This window comes from Gorilla gorilla, chromosome 2, assembly GCF_029281585.2.
Source record: "Gorilla gorilla gorilla isolate KB3781 chromosome 2, NHGRI_mGorGor1-v2.1_pri, whole genome shotgun sequence".
NCBI lineage: Eukaryota > Metazoa > Chordata > Mammalia > Primates > Hominidae > Gorilla > Gorilla gorilla.
Genome location: NC_086017.1, coordinates 87,587,845 through 87,613,680, shown reverse-complemented (window position 1 = coordinate 87,613,680; position 25,836 = coordinate 87,587,845). Strand labels below are relative to the sequence as shown.

The following is a 25,836-nucleotide window of genomic DNA, read 5'->3' as shown; positions in this document are numbered from 1 at the left end:
ACTTAATTTATCTCTTTCAAATGCATACTTATGTCATGTGCAACTACAAAGTCATAGAGAACAATATGCCTTGATATTAACTGAATTCTTTCTTCTATTAAAAAAAGTGTAAAATATATGAAAACAACTGATTTGATCATTCAACAAACAGTTATTAAAAAGAGTACTTCATAATAGACACTCTGCTCTGAAAAAAACAGAAATGAAAGAAATTGACTGTAGCCTCACAGAAGTTACAGCCCATGATGGGGATAGATGTGCAAACTAGTAATGATAGCTTCTTGGGGTACAGAGATGAATAGACAACGTCCCCCTCCTGGAAGAACTCCCAGTCTACTGTCATGCAGTTTTGATCTAATGCTATTTACTCTTGAAACTAAGTGACTTTAAAGTGATTAACTTCATCAACATAATGACTTTGATTCTTACCCAAAGAATTCCCACATTTAGATGCAGCTTAAAAGAATCCCCCTTATAACTTTCAACAGAAGAGAGACTTTTTTCAATTGAGAATGAGGAAAAATACTACGCTGTGAAAAATACAAGGTTCCTTTGGCTTTGTTAGTTTTGTACCTACTCAAGGGTACTGAAAGATAGAAAAGGCATGGCAGATAATACCCCCTACTGTGCCACTGTAAAAATGATAACGTAATTGTGTTCCCTTCATGGAAACAGAAGAATAGAAACCAATATATGCAGAAAATAGAATAAATCTATGCAAAATTATGTCAAAACTGGAATAAGAAAGTGTAATCCTAAATAATCATAATTACTCTTAAAACATTATAAACTTAGTCTTATTTTTAAAATATATATAACCCAATTTTTTACTCATAAACCAATAATTTGACTGATTATGTAGTTTGCTTTAAGGAGTAACAACATGGAACAATAACAGAAAAAGCCTGAATAGCTAAGGCAATCCTAAGCAAAAAAGAAGGAAGAAGGAGGCTTCATGCCACTCAACTTTAAACTACATAACAGGTTTACAGTAACCAAACTGGGAGAAAATGTTTGCAAATTACGTATCTGATAAGGCATTTGTATCTAGACTATATAAACACTTATAAGTCTATAATAAGAAGACAAACAAAATAGAGTATATAAACACTTGTAAGTCTATAAGAAGACAAACTCTTTGTCCAAAAACGGACAAAGAGTTTCAATAGACATTTCTCTAAAAAAAAAGCTCAATTAGGACATGAGAAGATGAATATAATTAGTCATTAAAGAAATGCAAATCAAAACCACAATTATATACCACTACACACTCACCAGAATGGGTATAATCCAAATGGCAGATAATAATAAGTGTTGGCAAGGATGTGAGAAAAAAATGGCAAGGATTTGAGAGAATCTGGAACACTGAAACATTGCTAGTGAGAATAGAAAATGCTATAGCCACTTTGGAAAGCATTTTGGCAGTTCATCAAAATATTAAATGGAGAGTTACCAATATTACTGAACAATTTGTAGGTTTATACCAAGATAAATGAAAACATGTGTCCACCCAAAGACTTGTACTCAAATGTTCATGGCAGCATTATTCATAATAGACAAAACTGGAAACAACCCGAACATCCATCAACTGAAGAAGGAATAAACAGAATATGAAGTGTCCATAAAATGGAATACTATTTGATAACAACAAGAAACAAAGTTCTGATACACGCTACAACATGGATGAACCTCAAAAACATTATGCAGAGTGAAAGAAGCTAGACACAAAAGACCATATATTGCACAATTGTACTCATATAAAAGGTCCAGAATAGACAAATCTACAAAAACATAGAGTAGCTTAGTGTTACACAGGGCTACAGTAGGGGAAATGAGAGAATCAATGTTAACAGGCACAGGATTTCATTTGGGGATGATGAAATGTTCTAAAATTAGATTTTGGTGATAATTTAAAAACTCTAAATACACTAAAAATCATGAAGTTGTTCACTTTATGGTATGCTAATTATATCGCAAGAAAGCTGTTAGAAAATTCAGAAGACAGGATATGCCATGTTTATGTAATAATCAATCTATTCTTAGTATGTTTATTCTAGTAACTTTTTAATTTGTTGATTTTCTTTACTATCATTGATTACACCTTGATTTTAAATGGCGGGAATTTTTATTATCACTCTTTGTTCATTTGCATTTTCCATGTTTTGCTTTCCCGAAAGAGAAGAGATTACTATTAACATTGCCTTTGAAAGCTTACCGTCCATGTGACCTGAACCGTGGTGGGAGTCAGCACAACTGGATTATGAAGACGGACAAGGACATCTCCTAGCTCTTTCTGCACTTGCCTGTGGTCCACTCCTTGTGCTGGTGGGCTGATATCTGCAGTTAGAGAAGAGAATCATTCCCAACTTTAAAAAATTCATATTAAAATTACAATTTATTTTATGTAAATCAACCTCATGTCTTTAGAACTAATTACAGGGAAACAAAACGAAAACTCTCTTGTGACAAAAAGCATTTAAGCCTATATATATAAACATACCACTGTGGTAGGACATAATGAAAGATTATATTGATCTTTATTAAAAATATACTAATAGAAGAGTATTTGTAATCCCTCATCCCCATTCAAATGCAGATACACTGTTGTATAAGATCACTTACTTTCTTACTAAAGGATAAAGTATGTGCTGTAAGACTTCTCTACAGAAGTCTAGAAAGATCTCTAGAAAGATCAGCTTTGTACAGATGTTGGTGTATTGAATGATTTTCTGGATGTGTAAATTGGAATATATCTAAAAACTGATGCTAAGGGACCTGTTAATCCCTTGTCCCAATTTGCAGGTTGTGTTTTCTTCTTGACCTACTCCAGTCTGGGAGCATGGATGGAGAAGTAATGGTGGACTAGGAACGTGAATTCTGTCATTAAAGGTAAATAGAGTTGGGGGAAGAGGGGAAACAGCTCCTCAAATTTGCAAAGATACTTTTGACAGAAATAGCTATAATACTGATAACATGTTCTAAAGTAATACATTTTGAGCAGTACTCTAACACCTGACACGAGGTCATGCGGACATTTTTAGGAATAGTGGTGGGGAGAAGGGAAGAAAGAAAGGTGATGTTTAAAATATTATACCCTCAGTCACATATTGTTATGCCACATTATTCATCAGTCTCCTAAGTACTATTCTATTTCTCCATATGATGGTTTATATTCTCGGTCCATTAAGAAAAAAGGATAAATTATAGGCTGTGTCCATTAAGAAAAAATGATAGATCATAAGCAGCTAAGTCCATCAAATTGATATTAAACATTGAATTTTACACACACTCAGATTAACTTTTTAAACTGGCACACAATGTTGAATTGTTTTTCTCCAACTATTGTATTTAAGAAAGGAAGTCCAATTTAAAGTTATTTATTTTCTTAATCCTGTTTTTTCTTATTATCTCAGGCTACAATGCATGCAGCACTCTCGCAAAAGTATTTTTAAGAACATTTCTCAGCTATTACTTAAATTGGGAGCACTAACTTAAATTGGGTCGTAAATAATTGAGACTAATACTTAGGTAATGTTTTTCCAGTTCTACTTTTTTTTTTCATTTTTTTTTTTTTACTTTTTTTTTATTATACTTTAAGTTTTAGGGTACATGTGCACATTGTGCAGGTTAGTTACATATGTATACATGTGCCATTCTGGTGCACTGTACCCACTAACTCGTCATCTAGCATTAGGTATATCTCCCAATGCTATCCCTCCCCCCTCCCCCCTCCCCCAACCCCACAACAGTCCCCAGAGTGTGATATTCCCCTTCCTGTGTCCATGTGATCTCATTGTTCAGTTCCCACCTATGAGTGAGAATATGCAGTGTTTGGTTTTTTGTTCTTTCGATAGTTTACTGAGAATGATGGTTTCCAATTTCATCCATGTCCCTACAAAGGACATGAACTCATCATTTTTTATGGCTGCATAGTAGTAAAATGAAATTTTACTTAATTTGGAAAAAGTCCCTTTATGTGAATAACATTAATCTATGCCTATATATGTATGTTCTGTTTTGATGCTGATAATGCAAGTATTTGTACTTTTAATGAAATAAAAGATTTCTAGATTCTCTGTTATTTAATACCTTTGAAAAATAAGAGTTCACAGTGCAAAGTGTTCTTTGAAAAAGAAGAAGTGCTTTACAGATTGCAAAGCTGCTGAAAGTATGGTACCCAAAAATAATCCTGACCTTCAGACACAACACATGGGTTTTCCTATTAAGTATTTATTAAGAGCACAGAAGTCTTTCACTCTATATATTCTTTCCATTGGAACAAACCAGACCACAAACAACTTTTCATTAATCTTTCTTGACCTTTTCACTGCGAGTTATTTTATGAGTCAAGATTTAGTGACTAGCATAGTTATCGAATGATCAAAAAGGTCTGCCAGATACAATCACACCAAATATCTTCCCATTCTGATCTCTCTCTACGTTTCACTGGCTACACACAAAAACTATTTCTATGCACAAAGGTATAAATGATCACGGTACTATAATTTCTTGACTTAAAATTGTACACATCTTCCATTTTAAGTTCAATAATAAAATTTACACACTTAATTCAAACACAGTAAAAAGCAATCGGATTTAAGGAAGGTAAAATATAACTAGGTTCAAATTTCAGATTTTCAAATTCCTTGTTGTGCTTTTTCTTTCTCAAGAGACAGGTTCTTTACCTACAGGCCCTTTATCGCCATGGAAAATTAATCACATTACTGCTTAGAGAACAATAGCAAAATGGCATTTCCTCCTCCCTTGACTGTCATCATGTCAGCAACGTTACAAAGTCACGTGGTGACTTTATTTCAGTCGATTCCTTTAAGGTGCCCTTCTCCGTTATAATAGCATGCTAGTTACTATCACCGAACTACATTGTAATTATAATAATATTTTATGGCTGTATGGTGCTTTTCAGTGCATAAAAATACTACTTTGAATTATATCTTGTTCAAAGTCTTTTACAAATAAGAAATAATTAACCCTTTCTGAAGAACCCTGTGGGAAGTAGGTTATAACAAATAATAAAATTACCGTTTCTATTTTATTAATTTCTTTTACCTACTTGTCAGAAGGGAAACTATAATGTAGCATTGTATATTAAACCTCAGACTCCAGTGACTTCTCAGTTTGAAGAGACAGGTAATAAGGATAAAATTATGAAATCTTCCATTTTGAAATTATATTTTAATACTTTGTGTGTATTTTACATTATAGTCGAAAGAATTGAGTTCTTTAGAAAGAAAACTTGATTTCCTGCTGTCTGTAATAAATTGCTCCTTTAAATATCTGATTTAACGAAATTCATTGTAGCAGTGGTTGTAAAACTTATACATCAGCATCACAAGGAGGGTTTGTTAAAACAAACACTGGGCCCCAACCTCAGAGCGTTTGAATTTGAGCCTGAAAATGTGTGTTTCTAACAGTTGTAGGCTATGCAGATGCTGCTTACCCAGGAACCACACTGTGAGAACCACTGCACTATAAAAACAGAACTCCGAAACAACAGGACATAATTTTTATACCTCTATTTGGGCATCTACTCATTAAAGACCAGTTTTCTGTTATTGTGTAATTAATTTTAAAGAAAGAGAAACATTTTCCTCCCTTTGAAATATAGTGAAGCTCTAATTTAGTGAATTCATTCGACGTAGAGGTACCCAATTATTTTGTTTATTTTTTGCTGAATAAACCCAAAAACTCCAGAAAGAGAACACATCTCACCAAGGTAAACAGCAAGCTACCTTCTCCTTCCCTGGATAAAGCCTAGTGAGCCATCATACAAAGCAATGCAGGCACATGTATACTTCCTCATCAAGCCCCTCGTTCTTAAATATCTGATGTTTCTGCCTAGAACCAGTCTTGTTGACAGCTGTTGAAAGTACCTTGTGTGCGCACAGGATCTGACATGGGACTTGGGTCACTGAGACCTTGGGGGTTGATCGCTCTGACCATGAATAAGTAGATTGTATTGGGCCGCAGTCCTCTTACAGTATAGAGGGTGGTCTTTACATGGTTTGCCACGGTCTGCCAGCTGTTGCTCACTGATTGGCTGAAACGCGAACAGAAATTTCATTTAAAGAACAGTCATTTGAAGATGGGAAATGGAGTTGGGTATCAATGACAAAGGTTAATGGCTGGAAATTAAACACACACACACACAACACTTGAAGTGTTCAGCCCAATAAATGAAACATTTGGATGATTTCAATTTATTCCACAACAAAGCCGAGCCCACCTAACGAAAGTGCCATGCACAACAAAATTAAACTCAGCCCAGGAGATGTGACAGCCCTTTGCTAATGCACAGCAGCCCACTAAATGAATACCTGTAAAAGGAACAGAGGCCAAGATCACAACATCAAGTTTATACAATAAGTATGGTCCTCGTAAATGTATATATATATATACCTTGAAAAGAATTAACCTGTAGAAAGAATAAATGGACTACAGAGTAAATTATGCCAATACATTTTCCTGTTACAAGGTGTGTTTTCTTTTGCATCATTTCCACATGCAATATTATAACTGAGCCTTCTAAACTACATATCTGTAAAAGAAGAGAGGAAGCAGGTAATGAATATTTTCCCTTGGTTACATTGTTAATAAAATTGTACATTACACAGTATTGTGATTTCTCATCTCAGAACGGTGAAATCTCTCTGAATTTGTGTGTGAGGACCCATTTATAGCCAGCCACAGATGGATGCCATTTTAGAACAGTTTGTCTAAGGTCAAATGCCACTTTTGCTCAGAAGAAAGGGCAAATGTAATTTTCAGGGTGGTCAGTTTATTTTTCTGATATGCTTAACTGTCCATGCATAAGAATGATAGAAACGTAGTATTTTGAAATTTGAAAATTAAGTACCTAGCATTACCTTAAATAATGATTAGAGAAGCTTAAAAGAAAGTGATCATTTGTCCTAATGTTTAAAAAAAACAGTGGTTATCCATTAAAATTTATACTGTCACGTAGAAGCACATTTGAAAGGGAATATGAAAGCATATTTTACCATTTGTGTAAGCATTTTATCAAATTCTCATAAGACAATTTTATACTGATATTTGCTAATTTACATTTAAATCTTTAAATTGGCAACAATTATTTCAGATAACACGTGGAAACATCTTTTCCATTAAGCAACTAGAAGCACATGGAATAAATTTATTAATTATTGTTGTTAATTTTCTCTCAGGCATATCTAATAGATGTATGTAATATATGGTATGAAAACATTGGGATTATTTTAAGTTCTGCTCTAATTATTAGGAATATAAATGCCAGAGTCCCCTGCTTCAATAAATGTCACATAACTTTAAAAAGTGCCTGTGCCTATGCCTAATTAAAATATTTTCTACCTAGTTCAGATGCCTCAATTCTCACCTTAAATCCCTACAATGGTCTGGGTAAAGAATGGAGCTAAATGATTATGTTATGAACTGGATCCCCATAGACCTAGGCATGAATAATGCATATTTAAATCTTATAATTAAGTTGTAAACTAAAAAAAATTAACTGTGTTCTTGAATAAAGTCAGAGAGAAGAGATCAGTTCTTCAAATGCATTGATTGGACATGTCTTTAATAAAACAGCAGGATAGTTCAGGTGACATTTTAGAATAAAGGAGCTAAAACAAAACCCAGTGGAGAAAGAAGGAATTGTCCCATACCTGAAAGCCTCAATGATATATGCACTTGCTGGAAGGGTTCCAGGGGTACCTGGCTGCCAGGACAAGGTGACACTGTTCTTAGTAACATCAGTGACCTGCGGTTTGGATGGTGGCCCTGGCAGGTCACTTAAATCATAGTTTTTACTGATTGTTGCTCCAGACTCTATAGAGGACAGACAGAAAAAACTTCATTCCTGATTGCATAAATTGACAATACTGCCTAAAAGAAGGAAGCAGCCTACTAAAGGACCTGACCTAGACAGTGAGAAATTCATCTCCGTGAATCAGAAGTATGTAAGTGAATGTTTGCTTCTCCCACATGTTAATAAAAGTAAGCTGTGCTTTTACACGGGATCATTAGAATTCCTTACACTTCAGAGGAAATAAAATAACAACGTTATCAAGGACAAGTGTATTAAATTCCACAAATGTAATGGTGTGTGCAAATTCATGCATGAATTAAAAAATGGCATTGAATGTAAAGGCCAAAATTTACATTCAGTGATTTAAACACTTTGATCCCCCCTTAACTTATTATTTGATATTGAGCTATCACAAAAGGGGCCCAAGATTTCTCCTAATTCACAAAGTCCTCACCTGTCACATCCAGTACTGCACTCCAGGAAGTCTCTCCACTTGAACTTGTAGCCACACAAGTATAAGTGCCAGTATCAGAAATCTAGTGTGCACAGAAGGGAGAGAATTAAATTGTTTCAGTCAATTTGTAGAATAATTACTCAATGACAGCCAGGCAATGTTTAATTTCTTAAAATTAGGTGTATCATTTTGTTGTCTAAATTATGCATTAGAGTCAATCATATGTATACATAAAATAATAAAATAAATTCATATAATATTATTCATAACATTGGTCCAAAGGGCTTTTAAAATAATATTTATGCACCTCAATGTTAATTTGTCTGATAAACAATTTGCCCCTCTCTTTTTCTTCCTCTGTGATAATACTCTTACCTCTTAACTCCATTTTATGGTGGGGCTCTACTGTATCTAAGTTGTTTATGAATGACTCGGAACAGAACTCTTTCAGAATCTCACAAAATTCCAGAGAAGCAATAATGCAAAACTGTTCTGTCTCAAATAAACTATGTTTCAATGAATAAAACGTACCCGAGTAAATAAGCAACAAGACAATAAGGGATCACACTTTCTTTCTTTTGAAAGACATGGAAAAAAGTGAAGAAAAAGAACATTTTTTTTCCCCCGAGACAGAGTTTTGCTCTTGTTGCCTAGGCTGGAGTGCAATGGCTTGATCTCAGCTCACTGCAACCTCTGCCTCCTAGGTTCAAGCAATTCTCCTGCCTCAGACTCCCGAGTAGCTGGGATTACAGGCATGTGCCACCATGCCTGACTAACATTGTATTTTTAGTAGAGACAGGGTTTCTCCATGCTGGTCAGGCTGGTCTCGAACTCCTGACCTCAGGTGACCCGCCTGCCTCAGCCTCCCAAAGTGCTGGGATTACAAGTGTGAGCCACCATGCCCGGCCAGAAAAAGAAATATTTTTAAGGTAAATTTCTTCATTTAAAAACTTCAATATTCACTTATATGTAAATTGCAGTAGTGGAAAAATGAATAGAATAAAGTATCATTAAAAAATGTGGCTATGGAGTGACTGCAATTTCAAGCTGAAAGGGAACATAAATATATCATAATTCATAACTCTTTTTTGATCACAATTAAAACTTGCCATTTCATCGATCACTTAAAATGGTTTTGTTATTCACAGAAGAGTGGCAAAGGACTTCCAGAAAAAGTTGATAATGTAATCAAGAGTTCTCTTTTACAAATGCAAGAAGCAGAAGATTCTGTGATTATATTTTGAATAAAGCCCCAAGATCAATAAAAGAGGCAACTCCAAAATTCTGTGTGATCAAGCCTTGTGGCTTACACTGCAAACAACATTCATTCTCATCAATTTAGGAGTAAAGGAAAAGTCACACTGGGAAGAGAAACTGATGACCAAACAAAGTCAGACAAGGCAGAAGATGTAGAATTAATATTCTGTGATGAACATGAGTCTAATTGTTGATGAAATATAGTCACTCATGGAATATTATATCTGCTGGGTTCAAACTGTAAGTGTGTTGATGACTCAAGCTTTCTCGATTGATTCTCAGGTAAATCATTAGTGCCTGGATGTTACTGCCATTTCACTATCTTAATTGATTTTAAATGCCATTATGTATTTTAACTTAAGTTTCAAATTGCTCTGGCATGACATTCTTTGCCATATTATCTCTGTACAATTGTCTTCTATTACACAGAGGGAAGATGGGGATAGCCATTGTAGAAAGAGCCATTCTTTCAAATGTGGCTGTGCACACATTATAGTCATTAGAAATCTTTGCATTTAAGAAGCATCACTCACAAACTAAATATAATGAGCCGAGGTTGGATTTTAATGGGATGTTCATTTGAATATGGTCTGTGAAAGAGTAAAAGAATTTGCATTTTATTATAGCTGTTGAACTAAAATGTAGCACTTGTTATTACTTGCAAATGCTAAAAGAAAAGTATGTAGGTAATGCTTCTTAACTGCATCTCCTTGTCATTGTGTGGAGATACAAGTATGACATTAGCTGTGGTAGGTATGTTTTAATGAGTGCTGGAATATTCTACTTCTCAAAAGATAAAGATTCAGTTACCAATTAGCTGGCCTAGAAGAACACAGTATTCATCACGTTATTTTTTTCCCTTGCATTAAGTACTGAAAAAAAAATAGTGAGACACAAAGGAATACAACCTACAGAAACTCTCTTGACTGTATGAGTGAACTATTGGAAAGCCCACTTCTGTCTCCCTTTAAGGACAGTCATGTTACAGGAAAAGAACAACGTTTTCATTTTGGGGTCCTCATAAACCTAAATATCGTTGCTAAAACTCACTCTTGGTATTACCATCATCACCACATTTTATTCCTTTAATTTTATTCCTTTAATTTTAAATAATGTCTTTTTCTGGTCAGGAATGCTTCTCATCTTTTCCACCCTTGTCCTTTTACCCTTAATAAATTGCTTTAAAATGAGATTAATGTGCAGGCAAATTCCATCATCTACTTTTCTCCTTGTGCACTTGGCTGCAGACAAGCCCCAAGGAGCTGGCATCTCAGAGAGACTACTCAGAAGCCTGTCAGAGGGCTCAAAGTTTGTTTGACATCATCAAGCACCCACCTTTAATTGCTTCTTTCAAACACTACTAGAAATCTTGACTACTCAAGCATACCCTTTAATTCAGTGATACAGTGAAAATGCATTAACCTCTATGGCCCAAGTCTGCCTTTAGCCCAGAAATAGAGGGTAAAGTGTTTACACAAAGAGAGTTGGTATTAATTTTTTAATAACTTCCATTTTGTTCAAAGAAGGTTAACAATTAATTTACAATCAATAAAAAGACAGGCTCAAAATATCTGTATTAATTTACTTTTTTAAACTCAACTTGGCAGCATTTTTTCTATTTAAAGCAATAATTAATGCCTGTATCTCAAAAATTAAAGATAAATATTATATATATAAAGTAAAAACTTATGTGTGCATGTGTGTGTATGTAGCAAAAATAGTCACTTTGTTTTCTGATATACGTCTGTATGATATAGTGATAATCAGATAAACATATAATTGTAAACATATTCCCATCATAAAAGAACAATATGCCAAATTGTGATCATTTGGAAATACGTGTAGTTAAAAATTTTTGCCTTTCTTTTTAGCTCCAGAATGGGAGGATTCTAAATGCTGTTTTGTTTTGTTTTTCTTCGTCTGGGCTCTGAATTTCAACCTGGACCCAAGATTCTACAGATTGCTCCTCCACTGAAGTTTTCTTCATGCACTATTACATCATCTACCTTAGTTCTGGGTCTCATCCCCCATCTTGATTACTAAAATATACTCTCCAGCTTTCGCATAGCACTTGCTACATGGCAGGTAGGAGGAAGGGACTTACCATACCTAGTTGAATGAGTTGAACGTACTGATAGAGGACAGGTGCCTTCCATGATAACATCCTTCTGGTATTTCTATCTTGTGTAATCCCTCACCTGGAGTGTAAGTGGGACCTGTTGGTTCCCTTCTGGCCAATATAATATTGCAAAAGTGTCAGAATGTCATGTTTGTGATTTGTTCCACAGGACTGAAGTGCCCATCTTATTAGGAGACTCTCTTCCTTGCTGACTTGGAGGAAGCAAGTAGTCATATGGGGAAGATCCAGATGGCAAGGAACTAAAGGCAACCTCCTGCCAACAGCCATTGATAAGGTGAGGTTGTCAGTCCAGTAGCCACAAGGAACTGAATGCTACCAAGAATAATGTTGATTGGAAGCAAATCCATCCTGTGTCAATCTTCAGATGAGACGGCAACTCTAAATGACACCTAACTGGAGCCTTGTAAGACCCAGAAGCAAAAGACACAGCTCAGTCATGCCTAGGCTCCTAACTCATAGAAACTGTGACGTCATAAATGTGTGTTGCTTTTAGCCACTGTATTTTTGTTCATATTATTCCATAATAATAGATAACTGATACAATATTCAGAAGTAGACATTTTATTTTGAGTTGCTCCTGAAGCAGGACTGACTTGTTAAGTTGCCAGGAATGCTCATTTTTTATCACGTAAACGTCAGTAAAAAACCACCAATGCCTTGTTCTTTCCATGGGTTTAAATCTAAACTACACAACAACTTAACCTACAATCTAAGGTTTCCCACTAACCAGGCAAACTCGCCGTTTATGTACTCAGTCTCATATCTTTATTTTTCTTCTACTCAACTCTTTGGCCAAGCCACTTTATCTACATTTCCTTAAAATTTCTTTTGCGAATGAAAGTAAATCAGAAGCATTTGTTGTTTTTGTCATTTCCAATACACTACTACTTGTATTAATGCTATGTCTTTAAGATCTCTAGATTTGTTGACTGTATACATATGGAATGGGATACAGGAATAAAAGTTTCAAGATTCTGTTATGATGTGTGAGTAACGTAAAAACTGTGACCTTTCCTCTAATTTCAATTCATCATTTTTAAAATAAGTAATAACATTAACTGTTTTTAAACGTGCAGCAATTATACTAGGATGTAAGATTTTAAGTTCACTACACAATTTTTCCATAGAGCAGTACTTATGTGTAGATGATAATTCAAGTACAAGTCCAATATTACTTACCCGTAAATTCTTAATCTGCAGTGTGCCTTGCTCTTGAATTGTTGCTCTTGGATCTCTACCCGGAAAAGTAAATCCCTCCTTTAACCAGCTAATTACAGGAAGAGGATCACCAGTGGCTTTACATTTCAGTAACGCTGTACCATCCACTGCCAGTGTTTGGTTGGCTGGGCCTTGTAGAATTATAGGTGGAGGTCTATCTGTCAAAACTGAAGAATAAAGCTCTTTTCAGGGTATTTTAACATCAATGTAGTTCAGTAGGCTCGATATATTGACACTGAAAGTAAGGTTAAAGCCCCAACACAATATATATTACTTATAACTTATTCTAAGCAATATGTATATTCTTGGTAATGTATATTCTAAATCTATCATATATCTATCATCTATATGTACATACATATATACTATACTAAGGCCATGCTATTTATTGTCAATAACTTCCTCTGCATTACCTATAATTAAAATGGCATTGAGATAAATTCTGACATTTTATAAAGACTTAATTGTATAAAAAGGCTTAGTCGTATTAAAATTAAAATTAAAATATGAATAGCTTATGGCAGTCAGTCACCTATGAAATGTTCATTTTATCTCATATGCATATTTAAGAAAGTGTGTGAAGTATCACATGAGTACAGCCAATTTTCACTTTTGCATTTATCATAAATATAGTACATAATTTCCCCCTTATGGCACCAGTTATGTGCTGTATTTATACAGGCTAAAATATTTCTGCTGATGTTAAAATATTAGATTATAAATAATTTCCTTCCAAAATTGTGACATGAGCTCATCAAATTACAGTCATATCATTTGGATGATTTGATTTAATTAGTGCTTATAATTGATCAAAGAAAAGTCGTCTAGATTATATTTATCATATGACAAAAAGAGTGCTTGTGCAAAATCAGTGTTTACACGTATATCAATTGTTGTGTTCATTTGGATAAATTTTCCATAATTTCTAAATGTTTAGCTTAGTATTGCTTTTTATTTATAAAATACTGTATTTGTAGGAGCATTTCGGTAGTACAATACTAATGTATCGTAGTAGCATTTCAGTGCTTTTAGAAGTATTTAATGATTATTTAAGAAGGACATCAAAATGTACAGTATTATTTACGTGGTTAAGGAAAATATAGAGTTGACCGGAGGTAAGATTTCATTTAGAATTCATTGGAAGATCACCATATAATCAAAAGGACATGTCCGGGTCCAGGGAAGTCTTTCTAAAGAGAAAGTTCTATAAACTTCAGCATAGACAGCATAGACTTTGGTTAATTATCCAAAATATGCTTTTTATTGTGTATGGTTATATGTAACATATAAAATACATGTAGTATATAAAAGAATATATATGAAAAAGACTTCCACGAAAAAGAAAAAATGAATGATGGATTCTAATAATTTCTAAGCAACTGTGAAGATAAACTGTTTTTTCTCAAAAAACTCACCTTGTATTGTAATGTATACAATTGAAAACACTTTGCTTAACGTTCAAATTTCCTTTGCCCACCAGCTTTTATAAATGGCAGCTTAAAATTACTGTCTTTCCAATTTACTTGCATCATATTTACTAGAGTTCATAGTTTTAGGGAACAAAAGATTAAAGTTAAGCAGCCTTTTCAGAACCTATCATGAGAAAGCCACCCAAATTTAATTGAAGCTAGAATTTATGATACAGGTTACCTTCATATCAAGACATTGCAGATTCTAGTCAACTTAAACCTACTTTATCAATGATAAAACCTAAGAAAAACAATAAAAACTGTTTATTGTTCACAAACAAAAATTAGAATCATTTATTTCACTGCTTTTTTCATCAAATTCTTACTTTTAATACTAAATAAAACATTTTAAGAAAATATTGAAGTAGAATATTGTAATAATTCTGGCACATCTGTCAGTAATTAGGCAAATAGAAATGCAAACTAAAAGTTTCATGGGACTTATTTTTATGGGTCAAAAAGAGAAGGCCAATGAACAAAACACTATGAGTAATTTTTTAATGCAGTGAGAAAGTGAGTCTGTGTTACCGGAGTAAAGCATACTAATTAAATTTTAAATGATTTTTTTTTTCAAATTAAATACCTATGCAGAATTCAGGTAACTTCTTATAACCTGCTTTTATTGTCATATCCCTGAAATCATTAGATGCAGCCAAAGGTTATCTAATTAGTTTTTTCTTTCTTTTTTTTAACTGCCCAAATGGGTAGCTCATCACCTTTTGAATGAATTGATCAATAAAGTAATTGAAAATCTCCTGGCCAGACATAATTTTCAGTTCCAAGGATGTTATGGGTGAAAGATGACCACAGGTTTCCATGACACTTAAGTCAAAGGTTAAATGAACATTTAGGGATTCCAGTGACCTGTGAACAACTCCACGGTTTTCTCTCACTATGCATTATAAATACTCAATAAGCCATTCATATAAGATCATGATGTGACATTTATTGTCAGTACAAGATATAAATACATCTTATCTCCCCAGTCTTTTTAACTTCTATTGGCTCTATTCACAGAATGCTGATTACAATTTCCTAATTCTCTGAGAGAAAAAGATAGAGCAAAAGGAAAGAAGAAATACAGAACAATGCCAGTGAACTAATGCGGAAGTCTTTTAGAGAAATATATTGAAACTCAAGTATATTGAAACATATTAGCTTAATCTATGATCAGTAAAATTGTTGCTCAACATAGCACTATTCAGCATCATTAGCAATTTCATCTTTTATGAATGTTTGAATTATAAATATTTCCAGAAAATGAGTCTAAGTGCAAAAATGTGACAACAGATACACTGCTCTAAACGGAATACAGGCATATCTCAGGGGTATTGTAGGTTTGGTTCTAGACCACAACAATAAAGCAAATATTGCAATAAGGAAGGCCACACAAATTTTTTTTCCCAGTGCATATAAAAGCTATGTTTACACTATTCTGGAGTCTATTAAGTGTAGAATAATACTATGTCTAAAAAAAAATGTTCATACCTTAAAAATACTTTGTTGCTAAAAAATGCTAATGATCATTTGAGCCTAGAGTGGTAATCTTTTTGGTGACGGAGGATCTTGCCTCAGTGCTGATGGTTGCTAACTGACCAGGGTGGTGGTTGCTGAAGACTGGGGTAGCTGTGCCAATTTCTTAAAATAAGACAATAAAGCTTACCATATTGATTCACTATTCCTTTCAGGAAAGATTTTTCAGTAGCATGCAATGCTGTGTTATAGCATTTTATCCACAGTAAAATGTCTTTCAAAATTGGAGACAATCCTCTCAGACTCTGATGTTGCTTTATCAATTAAGTTTATGTGATACTTTGAATCATTTGTTATCACTTCAACAATCTTGAACAGAAGTAGATTCCATCTCAAGTCATCACTTTCTTTGGTCATCCATAAGAAGCAATTCTTCATTTGTTCATTTGTATCATGTGACTGTAGCCATTTAGTCACATCTTCGGGATCCACTTCTAATTCTAGTTCTTTTGCTATTTGTACCACATGTGCAGTTACTTCCTCTGAAGTCTGGAACCCCCTCAAAGTCATCCAACTTTCCAAACTCCTGGTAATGTTGATGTTTTGCCCTCCTCCCATAAATCATAAATGTTCTTAATGGCATCTATAATGGTATATCCTTTCCAGAAGGTTTTTAATTAACCCTGCCCAGATCCTTCAGTTGAATTACTGTCTATGGCAGCTATAGCCTTGGAAAATATATTTCTTAAATAAGACTTGAAAGTTGAAATTATTCCTTGATCCATGGGCTGCTGAACAGATGTTGTGTTAACAGGTATAAAAACATTAATCTCTTTGTACATCTCTATCAGAGCTTGGGTGACAAGGTACACGTAGATGAGAAGTAATATTTTGAAAGGAATTTTTTTTCTGCAGAGTAGATCTCAACACTGTACTTAAAATATTTTGGTAGGTAAACCATGCTGTAAAGAGATATGCTGTCATTCAGGCTTTGTTTTTCCATTTATAGAGCACAGGCAGAGTAGATTTGGAATAATTCTAAGGGTCATAGAATTTTTGAAATAGTAAATGAGCACCAGTTTCAACCTAAAGTCACCAGCTGCATTAGTTAGTTACTTACAAGAGAGTTAGTCTGTCATTTAAAGCCAGGCATTGACTTCTTTTCTTCAGCTATCAAAGTCCTAGGTAACATCTTCTTTCAATATATGGATGCTTTGTCTACATTGAAAATCTGTTTAGTATAGCCACTTTCATGAATGAACTTCTGGATAACTTGATAAAGCTTCCATATTAGCCCTTGGTGCTTTACCTTGTACTTTTAGTTATGAAGATGGCTTTTTTCCTCAAATCTCATCAACCAACCCCTGGTAGCTTCAAATTTTTCTTCTACAGCTTCCTCACCTCTCTCAGCCTTCAAGGAATTGAAGACAGTTAGGGCCTTGCTCTGGATTAGGCTTTGGCTTAAGGGAATGTTGTGACTCACTGATCTATCCAGACTCTAAAACTTTCTTCATATCAGCAATAGGCTGTTTGACTTTCTTATCATTTTTTGTGTTCACTGGAGTAGCACTTTTACTTTCCTTCAAAAACTTTTCCTTTGCATGCATAACTTTGCTAACTGTTTAGAACAAGAGGCCCAGCTTTTGGCCTATCTCAGTTTTTGACATGCCTTCCTCACTAAACTTAAGCCTTTGTAGCTTTTAACTTAAAGTCAGAGACACGTGACTTTTCACTTGAACACATGGAGGCCACTGTAGAGATACTGACTGGCCTAATTCCAATACTGTTGTCTCTCGAGGAATAGGGAGGCTCAGGGAAAGACAGAACAACAGGGGAATGTCCAGTGGGTAAAGAAACCAGAGCACACACATTTACCAGTTAAGTTTACCATCTTATATGGGTGCAGTTTGTGATACCCCCAAAAAATTATAGTAGTATCAAAGATCACTGATCACAGACCACCATAACAGATGGAATAACAATGGCATTGTTTGAAATACTGTGAGAATTACCAAAATGTGACACAGAGGCACAATGTGAGCACGATGTTAGTAAAATGGCACCAACAGACTTGCTTGACCCAGGGTTGCCATAAACCTTCAATTTGTAAAAACCATGGTATCTACAAAGTACAACAAAGGAAGGTATGCCTGTAATCGCTTCTTTCTCTGAACATGACATACGTTTTCATTCTACCATGGAATTTCAAATGGCTCTACAATTCCCTGAATTATATCAAAATAAATGTGTTCAAACTGAAATAATGGCTCAGATAGTATTAAATCATTAACCTGTATGAAAAATCAAAACTATGAGTAGAAGCTTAAGGCATCAGCCAATGTGGCAACTTCATATTTAGAGACAGATTCATTGATAACATGTGTGTACATATTTAGTTCTTATAGTTTCATTTCTTTACTGTCAAAATCAACAACACTGTAACTTCTAATCAATGTCTCTGCAAAAGGATCTTGACTTTGTAATTGCTTACTCAAGTAAAAATCAATATAGGAATTAATACTCAAGCCAGTTGTAACAAAATGTTTAGAGCAATCTCAGTTGGCAGAAGATTTAACATTGGTCATCACTTATTTTTGACCACAGAAAGAAAGCTAGACTAACTACTGTTTTGTAATATAGCATGAGCTGGTGTAAAGGCCTCAAAGGTTTTCCATTAATTGTATCAGACGTAATTCTGAATATCCACCTGTTTTATGAACGATAACAGTCACATCAACTGGCTCTTCTAGTTCATCAACTTTGCTTCCTACAAATATGGTTTGCCTTTTCCATAACAATTTCTTCATTTAGAAACATTTGAGAGTCAATCTTCTATAAAATATTATAAGTAGCTAAATGATAGCCGGTATCTTAAGCATTACATTTGGAGTGTTCTTAGGAATATAGAATAAAACGTAGGCTTTGGCCAGAATATCTTATTTTTCAAGTGTATGTATCTGGACATTTTTGCTGACAGGTGAAAACATAAGATCTTTTTAATGATTAATAATTATCTTTTATTCTTTTAAAGAAATATGGAGGTACAAAGAATCAAAGACCTTGCCCATCTAAGGAAGAATTTCTCATCACTGCTATCCTTGAACCTGACTTCTCCTTTCAGTTCCATAGCAGTAAATCTCTGCAGCATCAGCAGGTGCAGCCATTAACGACTCAATGTCCCTGCAGCCAATGTTTGTCTGTTCTATTTATTCCCATTCCCGACGTGTCACTGAATCAGGCCATACCATGAACAGATATTAAAAAATACTGCCTTTCTATTAATTTTAAATGACCTTTTAACCTATATGTAAATTTAAATTGTATAAAAGCACATCAAATTTCACCAGCAGAGAAAGAAGGGGATCAAGAGAGACCACAGACCAAAGCACTTGTATCTCAGAAGCCAGCATTAGGGGAGAAAACAAAAATAAAAATCCTCACAAATAAAGGAGAGTAAGAAAGAATTTTCAGTTTAAGACATCAAAGAATAGGGATTAAATTCACGCTCAGAGGTTCATGAAATAGCTCAAATTTGCTAGCTGTCAATTGTGACAAATAAACTGCTGGGAAAAAATCAGATTACGCAGAGCCCTTCATCCTTTTCAACTTTCACTATGAATGTAGGTGCCTCAGTTAAGATTCAAAGTGCATATGTGCAAATAAAAATAATAATTTTAACATTGTTCAGCACTTTGAAAGGTAGTTAATTTAACTTAGTGAATGCATAGTTAAAATCATAGGAATGTCCTAATGTGATTAGCTAACTAAAATCTCATCTCTGATAATATTAAAGGTGGTATGACCTCCTCCTAAAGTGAAATAAAATTATTAATGTCTAGTAGAACCAATCATGTCAGCCTAAGACTAAATAAAAATATACAGATTACATTTCAGTATGCAGTGAGTGTGATGACATTTATTTAAAATAATGCACTATTCTATTTTTAAGAATTAAGTAAATTATCTCTGAAGTTCTTCTTTGGGGAAAATAAGTGGTATTCCGTCAGGGAGAATTAGAAACTACCAAAAGAATGTGACCTGGATTCAAACTTAAAAGATAAGCATACATAGAAATGATTTAACAAATTAGCAAACTCCACATGGTTAACGTGTATCTAGAAATAAAAATCAACGTTTTCATAAGACAAATCTAGTAAAGATATCGCACCATCAGTAACCTCCAGTTGAGCTTTTGCTAAAATGCTTCCTGCCACAGTTAAAGCCTGGCAGATGTAGTAACCCGCGTCGGAACGTTGAATGTTGGTGATTGTGAGGTCTCCAGTTGGTGACACTGAGCATCTACTGTTGGGCTGCTGGGGTTGGTTTGGGAAAAGTAGGTTCTGTGGAAGCAAGCACAGTCTCATCAATATTCATTTTCCACTTAAAAAAATTATGTGACTAAAAGCTACTACAATTAAGGAATACAGTGGGAAAAAGAAAATACACAGATTAAAATATATATGGTTCAGAAATGTTTAAATGCCACACAGTGGGTTTCACTGATAAAGGTTTTCCAAATCATGGTGAAATAATATCCTCTAAGAAGTCAATATTTTCTAGTTGAAAGAATAATCATCTGTGTTTTTAAAGAATGGGGATCTTTATCTCATCCTGATTTTCTGCTAGTTACTTAATATCTTTGAAGCTTGTTTCTTCATCTGGAAAATGGGCAAAACAATTCTTATCTGACCCAACTACTAAGGCCTCATGAAGATCTGGCCATAACATTGACTGTGTATGGGTTGTATAAACCGCACAGCTCTGAAGAATGCAAAATATGATTGCTGTTGATCATTTTGAATACTTGATGGACTCAACTGAATTTCTCCCAAAGTTGTTCAAAAGTGTGTGACAGAGAGCTGACTGTACTTCTGCTGTAAAGTTTTTGCAGCTTTGAATGGGGTTATAAACAAATGCTACAATTTAAGCAAGATTGAGCAAATTACTGAAGATAAAAAGAAAATGTAGAATGTTTCTAAAAGTGTGTTACCTTAAACAATTTCATAATATTACTTTCTTTTTAAAACAAAATTACTTTAGTTTACTCTATATCTCATATATACATATAGCCTAATTACAAACCGTAAAAGTTCATCTATGAGAGGAGTAACATTAATTTGGATGAACCGTGTTGCTTTACTGTTGTTCAATTAAGAAAAACATTTGAGTATAATAAATTATATTGGGGCATGTTTCCAAGTTGGATTATAAATAAGGAGATATCAATTTTTATGTTGTATTTACTTACAAAAAAGGACTTTATAACCCTCTGGGATCTGTTTCTCCATATAGTAATTAATTTTCCAGGTTTGTAATTAAACAGTTTCAATACGTTGCAATCAGGAGGTAATAACATTCAATTAAAGGCCCAGGACACGTTTTCACCTTAAAATGTTTTTACCCTTGAAGTAATACCAATGGAAGAGGATAAAATAGGGTATTAACACTTTTCAATTATGCTCAATGACTTTAATCCTGCAAATGATGTCCTGTTTTAATTAGAAGCTCTTCTCTTTATTGCAACATGATGGATGTCCACTTTATTAGATTCAAGTGTGACACTATAAGCCCACTTTACATAAACATTACCATGTTACTAAACTCCGTCTAAAACGAGTGATGTTTGCTAGCACGTCAGGAATGTAATTTCAATATGCTATTGACCTCTTATAAAATGTGTACTATTATGTAAGGCTAGATATTTTAATGCATAGAAACACAATTTGAGAATCAGCTGATTCTACTGTAGATTCCAAATGTATTATCAAAATAAGCGAGCTAAAAGAGAGAGTCTAAATTTTGAAGTCACTTGAAAATGATACAATAACTCAAAGTGCACACTTTCCCACAATTAGCCATTAGAATACTAATTTACATAGCACTAATATATCAGATGGGCTTTATTCTCTACGGGATGGCTTCCTCTACAATGTACCATCAGTCCACCTTCTAAATGATTCGTTGACATGGAAAATGGCATTATATGAAGGTTAACCCATCATTTTTATTCTCTGCTTGCATGACATAGGCAAAAGAAAATGGATTACAAGCAAAAACCGGGAACTTCACAGCTCTTCCCGCCTTGGAGAGTGCCTGGGTATCCTATTAGAGCTAATTGGCATTATCAGCATATATTGAGAAATATGGACCATTAAGTTCAGGCTTTTAACTGTTTCTGCTGATGGATGGTCATAGATCACTGTAAAAACTGGATACTGGAAACAGTAAGACCGATTTATTTTTTCCCAATATCCCAATTCATGATTTGAGAATTTATAATTTGCTCAAGCACTTCTCTCTTGTTCTCATTCACAGTATTTTCTCTCTGTGTATCTCTCTCTCTCTCTCTCTCTTTCTCTCCCACCACATCCCTCTCTATCTCTACCTCTATCTCTCTGATGGGAGAGAGATAGGTGAGGAAAAGAAAACTAGACTTAAGATTTTATGTAATCTTTAACATTAATATCTCTGGAATTATATGCCACTTTGTCAAATACAGAAAAAGGAATACTTAAATGATATTTAATTGTTATTTATTTTGAAACCATTAACAAAGATGTAGCATATTTAAATAGCCTATGTTTACTAAGCTACAAGGCCAATACACATTTTATGCACTACCTTGTAATTCAACTTGGAGCTACTTTAGGGAATGTGATTTACACCTGATATGGTCTTAGCTATATAATAACAAGACACATTATAATGAGATTTCACTCAGTACGTGGATTTAAAGTGTGAGTATGCAATGATCAAATTGCTTTACATCATTATATTTACTATCAGTGACATAACATTTTGCTTAACCTTCATAATGTGTAAAAGCAACTTATTCATTTAAACTTTGTTTGTGTGAAGTAAAATGTGTTAGCCCTGTATTTTAGATTAAGAAAATGAGTTTCAGTACATTTAAACAGCACTACAAAAGTTGTATAATTTATAAGGAGGAAACTGGATTTTGAATTCTCTCCTTTGTGTGTGTGTGTGTGTGTGTGTGTGTGTATGTGTATGTAGGTGTATGTGTATGTGTATGTGAGTGGTATGTGTTTATGTGTGTCTATGTGTGTGCATGTGTGTCTATGTGTATGTGCGTGATGTGTGTATATGTGTGTATATGTGTGCATGTCTCTGTGTGTGGCGTATGTGTATGTGTGTGGTATGTGTGTGTATATGTGTGTCTGTCTCTGCATGTGTGTGTATATGTGTGTGTGTCTAAGTGTGTGTGTACATATTTAATTGTCATGCTACCTTACAGTTACTTTAGAGTCTGAGGCGCTAACATCTGAAAAGAATTTTAAAGCAAAGAGTTAAAGAACTCTGTGTAGAAACCTGTTTTGTAATTACTAAATTAGAAAGAAGATTTGAGAGTTAAGGCCTGGAACAGTCCTGATGTGGGAATAAGGCAGTGGCCATCACCTTTCCTTACATTCCCATCACTACGTTTACATTCCACAAATCACAAGAGGAATGACTCCACCAAGGAGAGTTGAGTGAGTAATAAAAGGCCATTTGTCCATCCAGACTGAGCTGTTAGAACTGCTTACTATGAGCTGGTACAGGAATTTATAGAAACCCACAACAATTAGAGATAACGGCTGCACAGAACTTCTACAGGCTTCCTTGCACACATGTATGTTGCAGATAAACATATGTAAGCTTTAATCAACAGAGTCTTCCCATGCAACTTACATTTCCCATATCTGGCCAAGGTTTTAGATTTCCAGAGATGTTTAATAATGATTTCCATTATTCCCAAGGAAATTCTTCTGGAATGTGTAGTAATAACAGAATGTGATGAGGAAGACCACCAGTAGGTCTCTTCCTCAGAATATGCCTAGTAGTCCATGTTTCTAGAAAGTTTAGAAGGAAAATATCTCCAGGTCCCATGGGAAGGCACAGATAAATTATTTTGCAAACAACACAATTTTTAATCTAGTTTTACCTGGAAATTTCACTCATTGACTACAAACCTATAGGCTAAGCAGTTGTCCAACTTTAGACAGAGTTCTAAATGAGAAAACTAGTGTATCCAGTTGACTTTCCATAGAGACTCTGAGAGGCCATGTTGCCCAGAGAGGGCCCTGGAGAGGACAAACCAGGGCAGAACAAAGACAAGACAGGTATGGGTTCCTTCTAGTGTACTATGTATTATTTCCTGTCTAACCCCACTATGGATGAATCCAGGAGGAACGGAGAAGGAAAAGATTTATCCTACTCTTAAATGGAAGCATGCTTTAATTAAGGATAAGAAAAGTCATTTATGCTGTGTATATAAGAGAGAGGATTGAAATTAAATTCTGGGCCAATTAAACAAATATTTGACTGTTTTCCATGTCACAGAGACTGTTCTAAGTACTGCATATGTCCTGACTCTATCACACCACGTATCTCAATACAAGAAAACAAAATTAGCTTTACCTTCACAGATTTTAAATAGCTACAGAGGTTTTGGTTGGACTTTTAACGATAATTTTCTTACACTGCTTTATTGCTGTTCTATGTAAGAGACAGAATTTTGAAAAGATTAATACTAGCAAATAAAGAATGCTATTGCTAGAACATCTGACTCCTACTTATTTTTACATTCACCAGTCTCTTTTTCAGAAATAAAATAAATTCAAACATTGAGAACAAGAGAAGCAAGGCAAGATTTCAGGAGCAGCAGAGACAGTAGAAGTTCAGAGATTTCAGAAAAGCAGTGAAGCCTCACACTCACCTGGCTGCCTTCTTTCTGCCAAAAAACAGCTGGCTGTGGGTTTCCTTTAGTTTCACAGGGAAATGTCACTGTTCGACCTTGAGCAACAATCTGATCTCTTGGCCGAACCACAAACTGTGGGGGAGCTATAATTTAAAAGAAAAGAAAGCGTGTAAATATCAACCATTGACAAAGAAAAATATATCAAGGAGAAAATATGGTACTATGTTGATTGTTCAGTGCCAGAGAGAGACTACAGTTTTTTATTTACTTTTACACATTTCTCAAAACACAAAAAGAAAGACATTATATTCAATCCAATGTGAGGAAAGAAGCAAACTTTTTAGCAGACGTACTTTATATGTTGTACATTGTAATCCTTTGGCCTATATATACTTGCATAGAAAATTAGATTTTTAAATGATTTTAACATTTTTAAGGAAAAACATGGATTTTCAAGTTGGTTCTGCTTTTTAAATAAATAAAGATAAGAAAAGAATCACTCTCTTACTCAATCATCTCCTTCCTCTAAAGTCAATTTATTTATAAGCATTGGCAGTTTTTGTAGTTACTGCAAGAATTATATAAGGCACAGGGATACCAAAGGGTATCAAATATGACCCCTATTCTTAAAAGTGCTTATATCTAGAATTCAAGAATTGAAAGATTAAAGACATTGAGGAATAGAAGAGATGGGAATTATATACAAGGGTAATAAGCAATATAAATAAATGTATTGAAATGGTTGACTCAATCTAATTTATTTCATTTAGATAGATAAAGGTTAGTCAGGTAATTACTATGTTCCCCTACTGGGCACTAAAGATACAGAGATGGGAAGCTTTTATCCTGAAGCCATCAAAGAGCTTAGAGTCTAATGGAAATGAAAAACACAATGACAATGACAAAAACAAAAACGAAATTAAATCAACACTTATCTAAGACTGTGGTAAGTGCAATGGTAGAGGTAATCTCAGAGCACAGTGGAAGAGAATTTAAGTTATCGTATATATAAGAAACACAATAAGACTCAGGAGAGAGAAATCCCTTGGTGTTGTAAAACCTACAGAAGGCTCTGTGTAGAAAATGGGCATTATGGGAGCTTTGAGGTAAATGGAAAAATGAACACATTCCAAACAAGGAGATTATGGAGCAAAGTATAAGAAGCAAGAACAAGCTTAGGATACAGTGTGTAATTTGGCAGGATGGAGGGTCCAAGTTATGTAAACACTTTTGGCTACAAAGGAGGGTTTAAGAAGTCAAACTGAGGATTTTATTCTGATTTTTTTCTAAGCTGAAAAGTGACAGACG

General features: G+C 34.4%; 1 protein-coding gene across 17 annotated transcripts in view; it reads right to left on the bottom strand.

Moving 5' to 3' along the window:
• Positions 1-25,836, bottom strand: part of ROBO2 (roundabout guidance receptor 2) — a 1,750,895-nt gene that overhangs the window by 80,895 nt on the left and 1,644,164 nt on the right. For all 17 annotated transcript variants that reach the window (XM_063703928.1, XM_055380941.2, XM_055380947.2 and 14 more), the window contains 7 exons: positions 24,547-24,671; positions 19,999-20,170; positions 12,850-13,055; positions 8,274-8,355; positions 7,677-7,839; positions 5,892-6,058; positions 2,216-2,337 (listed from right to left, as the gene is read on the bottom strand). In XM_063703928.1, the coding sequence (XP_063559998.1) occupies positions 2,216-2,337; positions 5,892-6,058; positions 7,677-7,839; positions 8,274-8,355; positions 12,850-13,055; positions 19,999-20,170; positions 24,547-24,671 (1,037 nt within the window). The remainder of the gene's footprint in view (positions 1-2,215; positions 2,338-5,891; positions 6,059-7,676; positions 7,840-8,273; positions 8,356-12,849; positions 13,056-19,998; positions 20,171-24,546; positions 24,672-25,836) is intronic.